At 41.0% G+C, this 18,941-nt stretch overlaps 2 protein-coding genes across 9 annotated transcripts in view; one reads left to right on the top strand and one right to left on the bottom strand.

The window, feature by feature from the left end:
* Positions 1-8,381, bottom strand: part of LRRTM3 (leucine rich repeat transmembrane neuronal 3) — a 141,974-nt gene extending 133,593 nt beyond the window's left edge. The window contains exons 1-2 of the mRNA XM_050958321.1: positions 7,880-8,381; positions 6,041-7,572 (exon numbers count right to left, since the gene is read on the bottom strand). Coding sequence (XP_050814278.1) covers positions 6,041-7,572; positions 7,880-7,883 — 1,536 coding nt within the window. The 5' untranslated portion in view covers positions 7,884-8,381. The remainder of the gene's footprint in view (positions 1-6,040; positions 7,573-7,879) is intronic.
* The window catches only part of CTNNA3 (catenin alpha 3), a 941,808-nt gene that overhangs the window by 420,527 nt on the left and 502,340 nt on the right, over positions 1-18,941 (top strand). The window lies entirely within an intron of this gene.

Genomic DNA, 18,941 nt, shown 5'->3' with positions numbered 1-18,941 from the left:
TCTGGTGTCCTGGCTAAATTCAACCTCAGATAATTCTGTTTACTTAAATTCTTCCTGCAGTTTCACTTTGACACACTGGGTGAAAGATTGGGCCACATTGAAGTCCGTGTCTAAGCTTTCATTGACTTCAGTAGGCCACTCATTTCACCCACTTGTTAAAAAACTTCTTGTACTTTTTGGGTAGAGTTGCTATGAGTTTTATTAAACAACTGCTGCTCTCTACTCCAGCGATTTGCTGCAGTTCAGTGTTGGCTAGGGCTAGTAAGTGTTTGGTTAGGCTATATAGTCAATGATTGCAAAGCTACTCGATATCCATTGACAAGCAAAGCATTAATGTAGTGAATAAGTCTTACATCCCTTGGTTAATAGTGCTGTAGACATGTTGGCCCCAGGATTTCAGAGACAAGGTGAGTGAGTTAATACTTTCTTTTATTAGACCAACTTCTCTTGATAGAAGAAGCTCTAACAAAAAAAGTATTGCTTCACGCACCTTGGCGCTCTCATACCTTTAAATTAGTGTTTTTTGTTTTTGTTTTTTTTGTGAATTCACAAAAGGGCTTTACACTCTTGGTCAGATAATTGGCTTTTTGTGCTTTCTTTAGCACGTGCATTTTCCCAGGTACTGGGTTTTTTCTAATTTGGCATCAAGCTGGTTGAATGCCCTTCCATTTGATATCTGATCAAGAGTTTCAATATTTAAAAATTGCATTTAAAATATTTCTCTTCTTTCTTGCTGTTGAATGTACTACTCTGTTTTGAGCTTATTTTATGATATCTTGATGCTAGTTAATGGTGCTTTATAAATATATAATAATTATTTAATTCTTGCCTGCACCTTGCATTTCTTATATGAACCTTTCATTAGCTGCTAGCAATGCAATAATATGTAACAACAATTACAACCCTGCACATTTCTTGACAGTATTTTTATACTGCTGCCACTTTCTTTTTTCACTCACTGAAATAATTTAGATTAAGACCCATATGCAGAAATGTGAAATAAATGTGATTACAATGCAGTTGAATACCTAGAGTTGGAAGGGAACTATATACTACTACTATGATGTATAGCACAAGACAAAGTTAAAGTCAAAACGTGAGTGTGAACTGAAACAGAGAGACACCTGTGATTAATCTAATCTGCCACTGGATGTCACTATGGTTCCACACAAATTCAGCTGAAAGAATATTTATCTAGAGTTGGGTGGCTGACTATTCTGCAAACCATTAGAATGTAGTAAACTATGTCAAAATATCCAACTGCCTTTTCAGGAAAGTTATACAGTACATTTTAAAAATTATATTTTTATATCGGACTTCACTGGGTTACAGAGCCAGGAAACTGTGTCTGCCTCTCCCTTCCTTTATGACTTTTAGCCCAATGTTTAGAGCCCTTGCCTGGGTTGTGGGAGACCAAGGTTTGAATTCTTGCTCTGGAGCAGGCACTTAAACTCAGAGCTCCTCCCTCCTAGGTAGGTGACCTAACCACCAGGTGAAAAGCTGTGCTGGGATGAGTTGCTCTCAGTCTCTATTTTGGAAACTGTTCCACTTCTTAGTATAAATACTTAAATAGTCAGTGGAGCTAGGACTTGAACTCAGATCTCCTCTTTGCTAGGGGAGCATCCTAACTACCAGGCTATAATATAGCCTATTCTCCTCAGTCTCTCCTGTTGAAGCTGTTCCACAATGGAAAAAAATACTTAAAATGTTCAGTGTGCCAGAGAGAGAGAGAGAGTATTATCAGTCTGTAGAATCATTCAGTCACTTATCTAGGTAGGAGGAGGTAGGAGATGTGGATTCAGATCACTCCTCTGAATCAGGCAAAGAAAAGATTTGAATCTAAATTCAAGTCTTGCTCCGGACTAGGGATTCAAACCTGGGTGTTTCACATCCCTGACAAATGTCTAACCACTGGGCTAAAGGTTATAAAAGGGGAGATATGTTCCCACTTTCTTTCTGTGACACTTTCCTGGCCTGAAATAGACTTTTCAAATTTGTGAGAAAATTCTAAACATTTTTGGAACTGAACCAAATATTTTCTCCTGATTTTTCAGTTTGCTGGCTGAACTGAAAAATCAGTTATTCACCAGCTCTATTTAGGGTTTCTGGGGTGCTGATTTTGTGCTTGCTTCTGTTAATATCACTTTAAAAAATATAAAATACAAATCCATTGAAAAACAAAAGAGAACAAAAAAACAGTAGACGGGGCCTGGCCTACACTAGGAAATTACTTCGTATAGCTATGACTCAGGGTGTGTGAAAAATCTACACTCCTAGAAACATAGTTATACCAACCTAACTCCTCATGTAGACAGTGCTAGCTCAATGGAAGAGTTGAGGAGGCAGGGGTTCCTATGCTGACGAGAGAATCCCTCTTGTTGGCATAAGTAGTGTCTATATTGAAGTAGTGCACCTGAGCTGCTGTAGTGTTTTAAGTGTAGACATACCCAGGGATATAAAATAATACCTGGAATGAAGAGCCTCAGGTCCTGATCTGTGGCCAAGGAGCACTCTTTGGAGGAGGAATGGGAGAAGGCATCACTGTCTTTAAGCCACCTCGGTGCTCCCCTATTTCTGGAGTGTCCTGACACTACTCAAGTCCAGGGTGTAAATTAAGGGTACCTGGAGATCACTGGCACATAAAGGAATTCTATCCATACCCTATTCCTCCAGCCAGGCCCATACACTAGCAATCTGGTGGGGTGGCATAAAAAGGAATATGGCTGCTGTACAACACCTCTGGATTCCTCTATATATAAGAGAAATCCTCCAGTGGTGCAGTTGAGGGTAGCTTTATGACAGAGTGGCACAAAGGTGCCCTAAGAAAGGCAAAATCTGGGCCAGGAGTAGAGTTATTTGCTCATATTTGAGGAAGAATGAGAAGGGTCATATCATTCTGCAATCTTAAAAAACCTCCACCTGTTTTTCAGGAAAGGAGTGTCTTTTTAACCAGAACTTACTGTAGTTCAGTGGAATTTACCCTGTAGGACTGGAAATCAAAACGGTTAGGATTTGCGACAACAGGACTGTGCTGTATAGACAGCCAAAACAGGTGGTGTTAACACCGTTGTTAAATTGTGCAGCTAAATGGTAACATGGTTTGGTCAACCTAGGACTTTACCTAGATTCAGACATGATATTTTTAATCTGTAGATAACATGGTTTGAGGCTAGATTAAACCATTTGATAATCCGTTGTCACCACAACTGGATTTAATAACCATTATTCAACTCAGACCTCTTAGCTGTTCAGTTGGGGATTGTTGGCAGAGGCCTTTATGTTCTGCACAGTGAGCCAGCAGTTTCTTTATCAAATAACTGTAGTGGTAATTATCCATCCATCTGTGTTTATCACTGAAAATATGTGCAAATGTAAATGTAAACTATTTGGCATCTTTCATTTAATAATTGAATAAATTGCCCTTCTAATCATGTCTATAATATAACCATGTTGAATTTTCATTATTATCTTAACCATCTATGCTGAAGAATTTGGTAATAATGGTTTAGTAATAATAGTAGCTGGTATTTAAAGAGACTCCATAGTTAGTCTCAGTTTTGTGCCTGTATTTCTTTCACACCGACACACACCTAGATTTAAAAAAATGCACTTTGTTTCTACATGTATTTTCCTCTGGGAGAGTTTGTAGATTGTGTCCCCAGTGAAATATGATGTTGAATGAGTTAAAAATATTTTTTAAGGTTGACTTTAAAATGTGTCAAGTTTTTTTAATGCCTCATTCTGACCATACATGAAGAAAATACTAAATAGAAAACAAAGTTACCTAAAACATGAACTGAATATTTTTATGTAGAAATGATCCTGGATTATTTGTATAAAATAGATTTTTCTAAGTATAGTAATCATCCCCAAATAGCTTCCTTTATCCTTTCATTTTTTGGTAAATGTCATTTTTTCTCTTTGGATGCATATAGTGTTAGTCACCATTTCAGGCACTGATGAAGCCAAAAAGTACAGTCATGCCTTTTAATCTTGTATTTCTGGCAAACCCTAATCCTTCAGTTCAGTCATAGGCAAGGTTTGCTGGTAGAGAATGTAGCTCTTTAATTTAGATGTGTTCATTTTACTGACATTTTATATAAATTTCAAAACTACAACTTGGGAAAATTACATTATGTTCAGCAGTACAGTTTAAAGGGCACCAAGCAGCTGCATTATTAATCATGCTTGAATGTAAGACTCTTTGCACTCAGTAAATATAAGGTACCAGAATTACATGGTATATGGTTCAAGTATATTATGGATAATCCACTCTCTATTATTTTCTGTTTATAGACCTTAAAAAAGAAAATAGTTTTATTACACTAAAAAGAGCTTAAGTGCATTAGTGCTGTTTAAATGATGTGTTCTGACCTTGCTTCATGGTATCTAACATAGTTCAAGGTGATTTGTTTTGATTATTTTTCCTCAGTAAGCAAAGAATCCACAAGAACACCCTGTTAAAAGATTTTACTTTTTCTAATCTGCTGCAGTGAAACTGTGCAGTAGAAACATTACCTCCCAAGTGGTCAAAGACGTGCAATTTACTAAGCCAAATGAAGTTACAAAATAGAGATAATGAAATTACTGATTAGCTTCTTTAATGATGCTGTTCTATTTGAAAAATGAGAGAGAGAGTTTAAAAGATCCTTTGTCTAATATGTGACAGTTATAACTTATTTTAATATATGGGTGATGGTATATTTTGCAATCAATACAATTTTGTCAATGATTTTGAGGGAGAGGGACAGTGATCCGGATTACAAATAGCCATCTGGGTTTTTCCAGGAATACACTGATGAATGACTTCACATTAAAAATGAATATCTATGAATTCTTGTAATGTCAGCAGGGTTATGATAAAAAAAATTGTCATTTTTTTAAAGATCATTTGGATGCATTCTGCCTTTGGTTAGAGAATAACCAGTTTTCACTGGAAGCTCTTTCCAGTTGCTGTGGTGTTTCTAAAATGTACCCTGATTGGCTTTCTAAATACTTGAAGCTTCATTTAGCTACGACATGGGTGGTGTGCAAAGCACATTCAGATACTCTAATGAGCACAGACCACAAATAAAAAAATGAAGAAAATGACAGATTTAATGGTTTGATTAACCACATTAATGTCTTTGACAGTCTTGAAAAAAGAATTTCTAATGAGCACCCAAACAAATGTGTGCAGGAAGTGGTCTTGCATTTGCTACTGCACATTTGTGTTCCTCTAATTACATCAATAAGGAATTTCTGCGCCTGGTTTAATGAATGCCTTTTGACTACTTTCTGAAAGGCAACTGGATGTAAGAAGGGATAAACACTGGCACCTTTTGTATGAAGCTACATGAACAGGTTTCAATTAGTAGTTATGAGCTCTAGAAACTCTTTGTATTTTCATACAGTATAGTAAACTGCATTCTACATTTTTTCTGTTTTCTTTATTAAGCCTGTATTTTTCTCTCCCCTTAGTTTTCTGTGACACACACTGATCTCCTGACACTTTTACTTAGCACTAGCTTATTTGATCATGCCTTACATTGCACAAAAAATCAGACATTCTTTCAGGGCTGTTCTTGCACCATCTCTAAGCTCAAGCAACTCCTAGAATTTCTATGAAGCTATAGTACCTGGCTCATTCAATGTGTCTTTGATTCATAAAGTGAACTTCAAAACATTTTTCTTTGCATTGTTGTCATTTTTCTGCCCAAACAGAGGCACACTCACTGCAGATGTGGTGGATTAGTTATGAAAGAAGTTTTCTATTTGAAAACAAGAGAGATTTTAATAAAATCACTGGATAGTCTGTACAATAGGTATTGTATTAAATCAGAGCTGAAGCTTCACATTATTTATAGTATTTAAATTTCAATGAGTTGATTATGTATGAGAGTAAAATGACCAGTATTATGAATGTACCCAAAAAGTGACATGGAAGTGCTGTGCCAAAAGGGTGAAAAAAAACCCATGTTCCCTTTATAGTCACTAGAGTTCAATAAAGCACCACTATTTCCCAGCTTTTAAAAGCTTTTTTTATCACAATGGTTCATACCTCACATTCCCTGGAGCCTGATTTGTTATACGTGCAGGGTCCTGTTCCATTCAGCAACATCTCACTGGTTTCAGTGTTGGTAGGTTTATAATCTACATAAAATTCCTGTGTGGTTGGAGTCATTTGCTTCAGTGACTGTCTTTTTTTTTTCCTGTGCCTTCGCATGAGAGAGTGTTGCTGCAGCTGCTTCATACTGGCTGGGTAACGCTTCCATGACACATAGATTACTAGCAGGATCACAAGCACGGACAAAAAAAGGGCCACACTCCCTGCTATGATTTTATGAAAGGAGATGTGTTCTGTGTCGTGCTCAATTTCTGAGCTGGATTCAGTAGTTTCGATAGTTGGGGGCAGAGGGGGCTTGCTGTCATGTTTAGGCCTGGTGAGTTTTGGTTTAAATGTTGGCTTTGTGGGAGCTCTTGCTAATTCAAACCTCTCTGTAGTACTTTTGCCACAGATGCTGTAGTTTTTCACTGCATCAATAACATTCACCCCTTGTAGCTCTTTGGGGCTGGCACAGATAATTGTATTTTCCCTCAGCCCTTTAAAACTTTTTAGCCAGTTTACCAGAGAGCAAATGTTTCTGCTGCATTCCCATATATTCCCAGCAAGGCTGATATCATTGAGGGATATCCAAGAATCCAAAATTTCTTGACCAATAAATGTGAGCTTGTTTGAATCCAGGTTGAGACGCTGTAAATTGGGCACACACTGAAAAACACTAGGTCCACTGAAAGCTTCTATTTCATTGCCAGATAAATCAAGCCTTTGTAATGAGCTCCAGGTCCAGGACATAGTTTGTCCTATCACACTGATTTTATTCCACTGTAAATAAAGGTTTTGAAGGCTGACTAGTCTTGGAAAAAGTGCCAGGTTGAGCTTAGAAAACTGATTGTGCTCCAGGTGAAGCTCCTTCAACCTGATCATGCCTGCAAAGACATTCCTTGCTAAACTTCGGATGCGATTGTAACCCAGGTCCAGAAGTTCAAGGTTCCTACAATCTTGGAATATTCGAACAGGGATGGTTCTTAGGGAATTGGATCGCAAGTGTAAACTCAGCAGCTTCCTTAAGCCCCTGAACTGTTCAGATCCCAGAGACTGCAGCTGATTGTACGACAGATCCAAGTTACGGAGATTTGTCACAGGTCTGAAGGTATTATTAAGAAAATAGGCGATTCTGTTGGAACTCAGGATCAACTCTTTTAGTCTGCGTATTCCATTGAAAGCATTTTCGTCAATATTGCTGATGTGGTTATGGTCTAGATACAGCCAGGTGAGCTGATTTAGACCTTTAAATTGATTATGTTTTAGTTTTTGGAGGCTGTTATAGCGAAGAGACAAGCCTAAACAACCAGCAGATATAGTCAAGGGTATCTCCTGTAATTTCTGAGATTCACAATATACCATTTTTCCTTCACACCTACAGCTCTTAGGGCATCCTCGTTCAGCAGAAGAAAGCATTGTCAGTAATACAGTAGGGGCTATTACCAGGGCTACAGCTGATCCGCTCAGTAGCCTAATTACATTGAAACCTGGAAATAAAAACAACTTAGAAAAGTTATCCCCCCAAAAGATCAGTCATTTTTAAAATCATGCTAAGAATCTTTCTTTTAAAAATCATTTAAAAAATTTCTAGTTTGACAGCTACTTTGCACATTATTTTCTTTTACTCAGATTTAAAAAATGTCTTTATAAATATTGTAAAATAGTTTAAATAAATGTAATCAATGGACATTTTAACTATCATCCTAAATCATATCATGAGAAGTCAATAGAACAATTAAAACAGGGTCTATGCAGAAGCTACAAGCTGTATATTTAAAAAAATGAAAAACATACCCATCCTTTGTGTTGTTCAAAGGTCGTCCTTAGGTCTTTTGTTTTTGCTTAGGGTGCCACAAGCATGACAGTCCCTGTCAGCTGCACTGTTGTGAGTCAGGGCTTGCTGACACCCAGGAAGAAAAATTGGACCCCTTGGGAGATGGACTGATTTTGGAACATTATTCTTTGCCAGCCACGCAGAACACTTCAAGAATAAATAAATCCTAACACACCATTCACAGCAAAATGTCAGATTCTTCCTAGGTAATAGGATCTTCATGGATATTACAGTTTTGCATCTTTACAGTTAGAAACCTGGCTTTTAAAATCTCTCTTTATGTAAAAGCATGATAGATTCCTCCAAGCAACAATTAGCTATCTGAATTCACATATCTGTATTCCATAGTACATCAGTTATTGTAGTTAGCACCCGATCCAGCTCTGAAGCTGCTTTGGAGCACAGAATAACAGAATAACACCATACAATGAACAAGCTCTGTTCACTTCTGCATACTGTCATTCTGAAAGCTTCTCCGACTGTTGCTTTGGTTTCAGTGAATGCAGTCTTATGTATAGCTGCCCCCAGTGGTGAAGAATATTATGGGCATGTGCAGAAATGTCTTTCTTTTATCTTGCAAATGAGTAAACTCAGCTAGGAAATGTGATTGTTCTGGGTAACTTAATGGGAGTGGAGTGGTCAGCTGCAGTGTGAACTAAGGTAAATTTCAGAATATTTCATATCCTCTGTCTCTCTTGATTCTGTCAAAGATTTTTAAAACACATGCACACACACACACACGGTTTTCACAATAACTCACTACTTTTTAATGCAGCGTCAACTACTTACTGTGCCTGTAATCCAGCATTTTAACAAGGATAGAGTAATTATATCATGACAAATATTTGTAGGCTATCATTTTGCCTTTTGCCTTTTTTAAAAAAAATCACAGTGGAAAGGAGGTTGGGGATAAAAGTATCAGGTTTATTTTATTTCATAACTTGCTATCACAGTATTAACTCTTTTAAAAAACACCAGCAAGATTTAGTTAAAAACATAGTCCTGTGAGCAGACGAGCCAAATAAATTTGACATGGAATCTGGCCCCACTGATTTTGTCATATTAAGTAAAGATATGCTTAGGAAGGTTTTTAATGTTCATTTACTGTAATTAAAGAACTTTTAAAGCATATAAATTAATTTAAAAAACCCAGGAATAGATTTTTCTTCTGTATAATCTAAAGAACATAAAAATAAAGATATAAATACATTTGTGGCCAACCCTTAAGTATGAGACCAAGAATCCTCCATCCCTCCCCTTCCCTGCAACGTGGGATTAAGGAGCCTCTTCCCTCCATGTGACCTGTTGGAGTGGAGCCTTCCTCTTCCCCGTTGCATGCTCGGTACCAGGGTATGACAGAATTATAGCACAGGGGCTGCTACTGAGATTCTCCCCCTCAAGGAAGAATGTGTCCAAAAGATGGTAGAGAGTAGGTGGAACAATGGCTCAGTCCACTGCAAGAGTTAGCCAGAGCAAAAGAGTATACCACATCCTTCAAAGGGGTGGTGCTGATTGCATTCCCCCCAGTGCAACTGGGGAGCTCTGAACTCTATGAGACAGAATACTTTCAGTGATCCACTGGGGTACTGTGGCTCTGCACTTCGTACCTTACTACAGGCTGTAGTTTGTGTCACAATGAGGCTCCTTGTGATTTACAATCAGATGAAAGCATACAGCTTCACGTAACAAAATTCCTTCTGAAATGTACATTTTGAAATGTGATCAGTGCACTGGGAGCTTTCTAACATTTCACATTGTGGTTCTAAAGAGAGCATGAAAACCTTGAGGTAGTTTTCTAACATGCCCCCTTACTAGGCATGGCTTTATCAGTAACTAATAACAAAAACCAATAATACAGCATAAACCCCAACCAGAGCTTTCTCCCTGAGCTTGCTATCCCAAGGATTTTCCTCCAGGATCTGCTCTGTCCTCCTGCTTAGGGACCACTCCCATCTCTCTGGTTGAGTTAAGGAGTAGACTCAGCCACCAAAAGTAAGCAGAATTTCAGCAGCTTTTTTCATGATTCTAACGATTGCCAATAGGGTGAGCAAACAAAAGAGCCCTGCCACCCTGATATAGTCTTTTTTTTAACTTTATAAAGTAGAAAATAGTGATGAGACACTGCTGAACAGAGCAAGTGTGGAACATGATGTTAATTGCTTGTCAAGTTCAATTTTCTTAACTGAATCTTTTTTGAATTATACAAGCAGAAAAAGTGCCAGTATCTGGTAACCACTTTTTCTTCACTTGCATTTCTGTGTCTTCAGACAGCTGAACAGATTTTGTTTAAATTGTGCAACCAAAATCACTTCCAGCACAAGACCTTATATACCAAGTTTCAGGACAGCATAACATTTTTACAGCCAAATTATACACTTTGAAAATCAGGAGACTTTAACTGAAGTTCTGACTATATCTTAGCTATGAAAGCACCTGAGAATTTGTACATGATTGGCCTGCTTCACATCTGATTGGCACTGGTTATACAATGGTATATGGTGCAACTGATGTCAATGGAGTTACCTCCCAATTTACAAAACAGCAAGAAAATAATCGGACCCAAACTTTCTAGTTGACTCTTGTTCTACACCCTGGTTTTCTTCACTTTTATGTATAAATTCCCTTTTGTAATAACAATGACATATGTGTTAGAGTGATTATTGCAATTTTGGGGCAGCTGAAGTACAGCAGTGTCTTCATATAAGTATAATAACTCAAAATTTGATAAATTCATTGTGAATTTAATTTTATATTATTTATACATTAGTATTCCTCAAGATTGCTTCTGAATGTTGATGTTATTCACAGGGCCGCCAAGAGCGGATTTGGGCCCCAGTGAAAAACAATTTTTGGGCCTCCCAGCAAGGGTGGACCGGCTAAACAGGGCTGATGAAGCTGGGGAAGCCCGGCCCCGGTAATTTGTGCCAGCTCCCGCCCCCCCTCGTTGGCCTTGGTTATTCATACTAGACTGTAGGTTATTCACTGTATTTTGTCAATCAATCTTCCATTCTGGTCCACTGGGAACAACAGATCCAAGCAAGAAGAGACTGCAAGTAGCAGAAATCTTGAGGGCCACACACCAATTAGGTATTGGTGCTCAGATGTTTGTCACTTTTCTTTGTCTGGTAGGAAGGTGTCTCCTAAGATGTCCTGAAGTTTGTCAGTTTTTGTTTTTGTGACGTTCTCAGGGATTTCAGGACTTCTGTTTTTGACATAGATTGTTGTTCCACTGAAGCTGTGGAGGACAGTACGTCTCGCTAGTCATGAACTGTGCCTTAACAGCTATGCATCTACTCTTTTTGAGAGCTAACTTTTTTTTCTAGGCTTTGTCTACATTGGGATAATGAAGGGTAACAGCAAATGTGCTAGCACCTGACTTACTTATACCTGACTTAGCACCTTGTTAAACTTGACTTAGCACCTAGTGTAGACAAAGATAGTCACATTTTAAAATGAAGAACTTTTTTTTTATCCAAACTGTCTCTATTGTTTTGATTCTTTCTCTGAACCAAATCCATCACTTCTAAATTGAGAGTGAAGGTGATCAAACTGCCATAGAATATGCTCTTTTGTGCTTTTTTTTGTGTGGATAATGTAAACGCTGCCATAAAAGATAATGGGGTCTAGTTGCCCTCAGTGACACAAGGGAATGTAAACCATAGCCCCCACCATGTCCCGGAGCCAACAGGAATAGATACATTCCAGAACACATTCAGCTCTGGGAACAGACAGATCGAGCCACTCTGCCCTCCCAGATGCTTCAGCCAGTGGATTTTCACTTCCTGCCTGGGTCATCCAAGGCCACTTTGGGGCAGTGCTGGTTCACTGCAGGTTCTCAGTGGAGCAAGGTAGGTGGTTACCTTGCATGGCTGCAACACCTCTCAGGGAGGATGTTCCATCACCAGGGGCCCAGCAACCTGGTTTACACTAACGGAAGCTGGCATAGCCAAGGGGTGAATCAAGTGCCTTATATTGTTTTGTGTAACCCTCATAGAGCTGGTTTGGAATTGGAGCAGTTTAGGAAGTACAAGAAGAGATGTCCTTGCAATTTTTCAGGCTCATTAAAAACAGCTGGGACACGCAGCAGCTGCCACCATTTTCTGTGGACATTTGGCAATAGAGGTAGGAAGGCAGCACATGGAGTAAATGATTTGTGAGGCCCACAAGCGAGGGGAAGAAAGACAAATGAAGACAGTTACAAATATTTCCAGGACTACAAGCAGTATTGGATTTTCCTCACTGAAATAACAGTAAATATTCCCCTGTGCCATCACGGGCTTCCCATCTTTCATATTCAGTGTTCTCTATTTAAGAGATGGTCTTTTTTTGTTGAAGCATTTGATTAGAACGAGTTTTTAGTAAAAATGTTTTTATTTTCTGTAAGGCTGATAAGTCCACAAGCTACGGGTTACTTCAACTTCTGAAAAGCCTCAGTGATCCCTTCCCACTGCACTACCCTTATTTCTTACTGTACAAATCCCATAATGTAGGATTCTGGATTTAGAAGTTTTGTATCCAGAGATACAGTTGCTGTATCTATCAACACTTGCTTGTTTTTTAAACACACACACCTACCTGTTCAGAACTGTGGTTGACAAATACCTTCACATTACTCTCTTTGGATTCATGAAGAGGCAAAGTGTGCCTTTGGTGAGGCGGTGTTTGGCAATGAGGAAAGGAGGAATCAAGAGGGTTGGCAATTGTAGTTTGTTCTAAATTGTACTGTAGTGAGTGATCACTGTCCAATTAAAGGTAGATAAGGCTAATAAGATGTACTCATCATTTTTGGAGGCACTGATTAAATGAACCTGCTGTTCTTTGAGGAGAAGATTAGAAATGATTAAGTACACCAAACAGGTGATAAACTCCCAACATAAACATCTGAGAATGGGAAAATGAGAGATACGGACAGGATTTGGCCAGGGCTGATGGGAAGAGGAAAAGGAGCATAGAGGAGGGTCAGCGGTTTAGGATAAAGTACAGGTGAGGCAGAGGGAGGAGGTGGGAAGGTTCAGGGTTCATATGCAGGATGCAGGTGTATGGGGGATTCTACAGAGGATGGTAAAGGATGGAGGCATCAAAATGAGACTTCAGTGCAGTACCTGTACATGCTGGGTTTTTACATAATGAGGTAACTGAGATAAAGGAGGCAACTGAGGTAACTGAGATAAAGGAGGCAAGGAAGGCACAGTCTACAAAGAAGAGCTTCCCTTGTGCGGCTAATATTCCTTGTCCTCGCTGAGGCTTAAATCATCCAGTGGTACAGGCTCTGTGATGAGCTGAAGGGGGATCGGAAGCAGGAGGGGAGCCATGCTCCTTCACTGAACCAGGCACTCGCTGCATTTGGCCTCCTAGGCTTTGACTGCTTTCAGAGGACACTGGGATTACCCACATCAGTCAACCACAGCCTCTGTATACCCCCAGGATTTCCTCAATTCCATGCAGGGCTACACAAGGCATCGTGTTCTCCATGCACGGTTACACAACACCAAAATGATGCAAGGATTTATGCAGTTACAAACATTCCTTCATTATGTGCACTGTGGACGGAACACAGAGGTCTCTGTGGTGCCCTGCTGCATACAAGAATGGGAAGCATACCTGTTCAATGACGTAATGCCAAGATTGTGCTCATGACATGCAATGACTAGATTTCCAGGATCATATCATGACTCCTACATGCTTGCAGGGGACTGTGATATTCCTCTTGGGTTTCTTATACTATGATACTGAAGTTGCCTTGAGAGTTGGCACCTTCCCTCAATTGTTACATCTGGTGGTATGATCACTTGGAAATACAAAACTCCCAGTTGACTTACTCAGAGTGACCATGGGGAACTTTTTTTCAGTTGTTTAGTGATGGCGCACACTCACTGGTTATGCGGCATCTCAGTTAAAAGATGGATACAACAGCAGAAGTACAGGGCCTAGGTTCAACAGGGATGATGAAATGTCATCAATATTTCATTGTGGTAGCTTCCCACTTGTACAGTATGAATGGGTGAGGATTGAAAGCTTTGGGTGCCCTGCAGGTAGCAAGCTGTACTGGCAGGTGGTCTCAACAATCAGGGCTGGCTCTAGGTTTTTTGCCGCCCCAAGCAAAAACAATTTTGGCTGCCCCCCAATCCCAGCCCTGGGCTCCACACTGCACCCCCCTGCTGCCCCAGCCCTGGCCTCCCCCAACCCACCCACACCCCCTGCCGCCCCAGCCCTGGACTTCCCCCCCCAACCAGTGCCCTCCCCCCACCCCCCTGCCGCCCCAGCCCTGGGCTGCCCCCTTTCCCCCCAGCAGTGCCCCCCATCTCCTGCTGCCCCAGCTCTGGGCTCTCCCCCCCCCACACCCCCGCCGCCCCAGCCCTGGGCTTCCCCCTTTCCCCCCCACCAGGACCTCCCCCCACCCCCTGCTGCCCCAGCCCTGGGCTCCGCCCTTCCCTCCTACCAGTGGCCCCCTCCCACATCTCCTGCCACCCCAGCCCTGAGCTCTCTCCCCTCCCCACCTGCACCTTTGTTCCGCCACAGTCCTTGGTCACTGGTAACTTTCTCCCAGGGTGGGTCATTCACCAGGAATTTTGGATGTGCACAAAACACAGACAGGCTTGGTTCCCATATGGTTACAGAGCTGCAATAAAGTGGAACAATTTTCAGCTTGTGTGATTGGAAGATATCTGGATGCATATTATACGACTGTCCTCCATAAATAAGGAAAAGTTGAGGTGCCTTTATTATTCTTTTGTTCCACTCTTTCTTTTTATGGCGAATTTGCCAATGCAATATCACTGTCTTCCTTTTAAACAAACAAAAGGCAATGGCTGTTGAAAATAGCAATCCCAGTCCTAATAACCACTGGGAAGCATTTCTTTCTCAATTTTATTCTACTTTTTCTACAGCAAGTTACAGTGGATCAGTATATTTGATTTGGGAGAAATGAAGTAACAGATGCCCAAACTGAGCCTGAGCACTCCTGAATTTTGAGGTGTTCAGATCTGGAAGGCAGGTGCTGGGTGTGTGTGTGTGGGGGGGCTGTGGGCTCCGTGGGGGAGCACGGCAGCATGTATGCAGCAGCATGGGTCAGGGGTTTGGGGGGGCATTCAGGGGACAGGCAGCGGTTGGATAGGCATGCGAGTCCCAGGGGTTTGTCAGGGGACAGGTAGGGGGTGGGGCCCTAGGGGGGAAGTAGGGGGGTCTCAGGAGGGGGCTGTTGGAGACAAGGAGAAGGGAGGCTTAGATAGGGGCTGGGGTCCCTAGGGGCAGTTAGGGGCAGGGGTCCTTGGAGGGGGCAATCAGGGGAGAAGGAGCAGCGGCGCTTAGATAGGGGGTGGGGTCCTGGGAGGAGGTGATCAGGGGACAGGGGGTTGGATGGGTTGGGGTTTCTGTGGAGGGGCAGTCGGAGGGAGAGGATGGTGGCAGAGTCGGGCTTCCCTCCCGTGGAGTGTCCTGTTTTTTGAATGCTAAAATATGGTATCTCTACCATTCACAGCACGCTGGCGCATGAGGTCCCCCTCCTTCCTTTCCAGTTGGTAGTGGCCAAGGGAATGCTGGGAAATGTAGTTCTTTCCCTGCTCCAGGGCTGGCTCTATAGGCAGGGAGCTAACCACGGAACTACAGTTCCCAGAGCCCCCTGTTGGTTCTTGGCTCCCATGCTAGATCTCTGCCGCCCCTGCAAATGGGCTGCCCCAAGCAGGTGCTTGCTTTGCTGGTGCGTAGAGCCACCCCTGCACCAAAGGATGCGTGGGACTGTGTCTGCAGCCTCTGCCTTTGTATACGTCCACTGTAGTGTTTGCTGGAAGAGTGCCTGCTGTCTGGTTGCTCCTGTAGTGCACACACTTCATATTTGTTCTTCAGAACTTAGTGGTAGCCATCTAGGAGATCAGTCTTCCTTCCAGTTAGTTCTCTTAGGGGCACCACATCTCTAGGGTGCTGTGAGATTTCTCTGGATTCAGTATGCATATCAGTAGCAGAATGTGGTGTGTGGCAAAGGTGACAAACCTAACTCTTGGGGAGCCAGATTGCCAAGGGGGTGGCTGCAGCAGAGGTTTAACTGTGGTAGCAGAGAGGGAGAGTCTAGATTATGTTCCTCTCCCCTGTTGGCAAAGAGCAGGAATAGATGGTACAGTGGTCTGAGGAGCAGCTGAAGTGGTGTATACAGCACTACTATCATCCTGACAGTGGTTGCTTTACTGTTAGACACTGAGCTCTTCCAACCAGAGGTGTTGACTAGATGTGGGATTCCCTGAGGCTGTTGAAACTTCTACAGTTGCCCCTGTGCAAACATGAACATAGACATACATTCTGTTTCCACATACTTTCCATTTCACCAGTGTTGTGGCTAAGGGATTGGGCCAGAGTGCCTCAGACATGTTACCTATTAGACATTTAATGTGCATTTACTTGCTTCTTGCCTTTCCAGATAACGCTGTCTAGACTCCTTACAGTATGATGCAGGCAATGAATGAATCATTAGCATCTGTGTGAGGTCAGGTTTCAGGGTAGCAGCCGTGTTAGTCTGTATCCGCAAAAAGAACAGGAGTACTTGTGTCACCTTAGAGACTAACACATTTATTTGAGCATAAGCTTTCGTGGGCTACAGCTCACTTCATCAGATGTGAGGTCAGTTCAGGAACTCCTTTTGGGTGAGGTGAAATCCCCACTATATGATTGAGACAGTTGGCAAAAAAGTGTGGTCTTGTGAATTAGGCATGGGAGTGGGAACCATAAAAACTGCATTAATCTTGTTGCTAGTGCAGACTTGCTTTGTGACTTTGGGCATGTCACTTACTACCTCTGAGGCTCTATTTCTCAATCTGTGAAATGGCTTTAGGAGATGATAGGAGAGGGCGAATAGGAAAACGTTTGGCTTTGCCTGTAATGTTCATTATTTTCCATACCTCTATCATGCCCCATCTTATTTGTCTTTTCTCTGAACTGAACAGTCACAGTATTTTGAAAATCTCTATACAGAGGTCCCTTCGTGCCCCTAGTCCTTTGCATCACCCACCTCTTGGATTATTTTATTTCTTTTGAATCTTTTCTAAGATAGAGTGACCCCCAAATGAACACAATATCCAAGGTGAAGACATAATAATAAACAAGTTTTGTTATATATCAGCATCACTAATTTAAATATAAAGATATAGAATTTTTCTTTTTAACTATATACCATTTCCTTGATCCTTAGGTTATCAAAAGTGACAATTCCCATTCATCTCAGGACTTCTTTCTTTCAGAGGACAGTAGGACAAAGAAATCCAGTCTCCCATTTTAAAAATCCTCTAAAATTCCACAGAAAATATTTGTTTTTTATTTTGTTTAGACATTTTTGCAGAAAATATATAGCATTTTTCTTCCACCTCTAGTGGACAGATGGCACAGAATGGCCCATTTCTACCTTCCATCTCAGTTTGCTATAATGTTTCTCACACTGTATATTCCAGATAGTCCTCTCAATTAGTGGGGAACCATAATGAATTCAGGTACTGTGACTAGAAATAGAATGTTTCATGATGATGGTGATAGAGTTGGTGGGGTCAGTTTGTGAGTTTGATTGATAATACTTGGATCAAGTGTTATTTACAATGCTAATACATTTTGTTTTTCCTATTTGCTTTATTCTCCTCAATGTTAAGAAGTCCCTGATGTTGACTGTGTGTATTCTACTGACCTATTGAGCATTAATCCCTATTTGGGGGAAATTGTATCCAGTTATGTTTAATGTGGCTGCCCGTTTAGAACCTGACTCTGCCACCATAATTCAAGCTGAGAAGATCTGACTCTGCAAGGGGCTGCTTACAGAGTAAAGTACTTCTTAGTGTGAACAGTTGAGGCAGAATTCAACTATTATTGAATAGGAATTAATATATATAGAGAAAGCACATTAGTGAGAGCATGTCACACCACTGCTCTGTAGTCAGTAGGGCACTGGCCTCTGTTTCGTATCTGGGTGGGGTTTAAGGTGTTGGTTTTCATATATACAGCCATAAACAATGTGTATGTCATTTCTTGCCTCACTGATGTGATCAGAAGTGATGCTCTAGCAGCTCCCCGTGTAAAAAGAAGGTGGCTAGTGGATGGATGTTTCTCACAAGGGGGTCCATGCTCTGGACTGCACTCACCACCATCTTACAAATCCTGTCCTTGAGGCCCTTCAGGCCCTGGTGATGATCACGTTATAAGTGCTTAGATGGAAATCCAAACTGCAAGTGTCCACTTTTTCCTGGGGCTTTTCCTGATGGATGGTTTGATAGATTTGAAATAATTGTTGGGGGAGGCCAGTGTTTTATGGTAGGTGGATTCCTGGGTTAATCTACTGGGAGATGTTGGGGTGCTTTGGGGGGCATACTGTATGATAAAACAATTATATTTTAGTGTTGTATGTTATAGTGTCTTGTACCAGTACAGAATCTGAGATAGGTGATTTGAAATAAATATTTATATCTATTGCCTCCTTCACATAAGGAAAGCAATATCTAATTGTTTGGAACAAAGTGAAAGATTTCAGATAAACCAAGGGATAAATTCTGTGACCTTTTCTCATTTCTTGACTTCTATAGGCATTTTGCCTAAGTAAGGACTGATGGACTGGTCCCTAAGCCTATTCCTAAGAGGGGTTCTATATCTGAAACTCCCATTGACTTCAATGGGAGTTGTAAGTGCTCAGCACTAATTTGAATCAGCCTCTAAATTAGTAGGTAGAAACAATTATCTTTTCTAGTTCCAAACCACTTGTTAGTTTGATCTACAAGGTCTTTTAGTCATTTAATTGCTCTTCAGCATAAACAGACATACAGGTGCAAGCAATTAGAGCGCAGTATATCTTGATTTCATTTAGCCTATCCAAATATTTTAAAATCAGTTTCAATTTCTCTTTGTATCCATTTATTCCATAAAAAACTATAAAAAGAAAAAAATGCTCCAATCTGGCCATATTAAAACCTTTACCCATCCTCGAGCTTTGGTACTTTTGAACTGTTAGGTTATGTCATTACAAAGCCCACAGATGGGCAGAATAATCTGTTACCACACAAA

This window comes from Gopherus flavomarginatus, chromosome 6 (genome assembly GCF_025201925.1).
Source record: "Gopherus flavomarginatus isolate rGopFla2 chromosome 6, rGopFla2.mat.asm, whole genome shotgun sequence".
In the NCBI taxonomy this organism is placed as follows: domain Eukaryota; kingdom Metazoa; phylum Chordata; order Testudines; family Testudinidae; genus Gopherus; species Gopherus flavomarginatus.
Note: the sequence above shows the minus strand (reverse complement) of the source record. Positions and strands in the feature narration are given on the sequence as shown.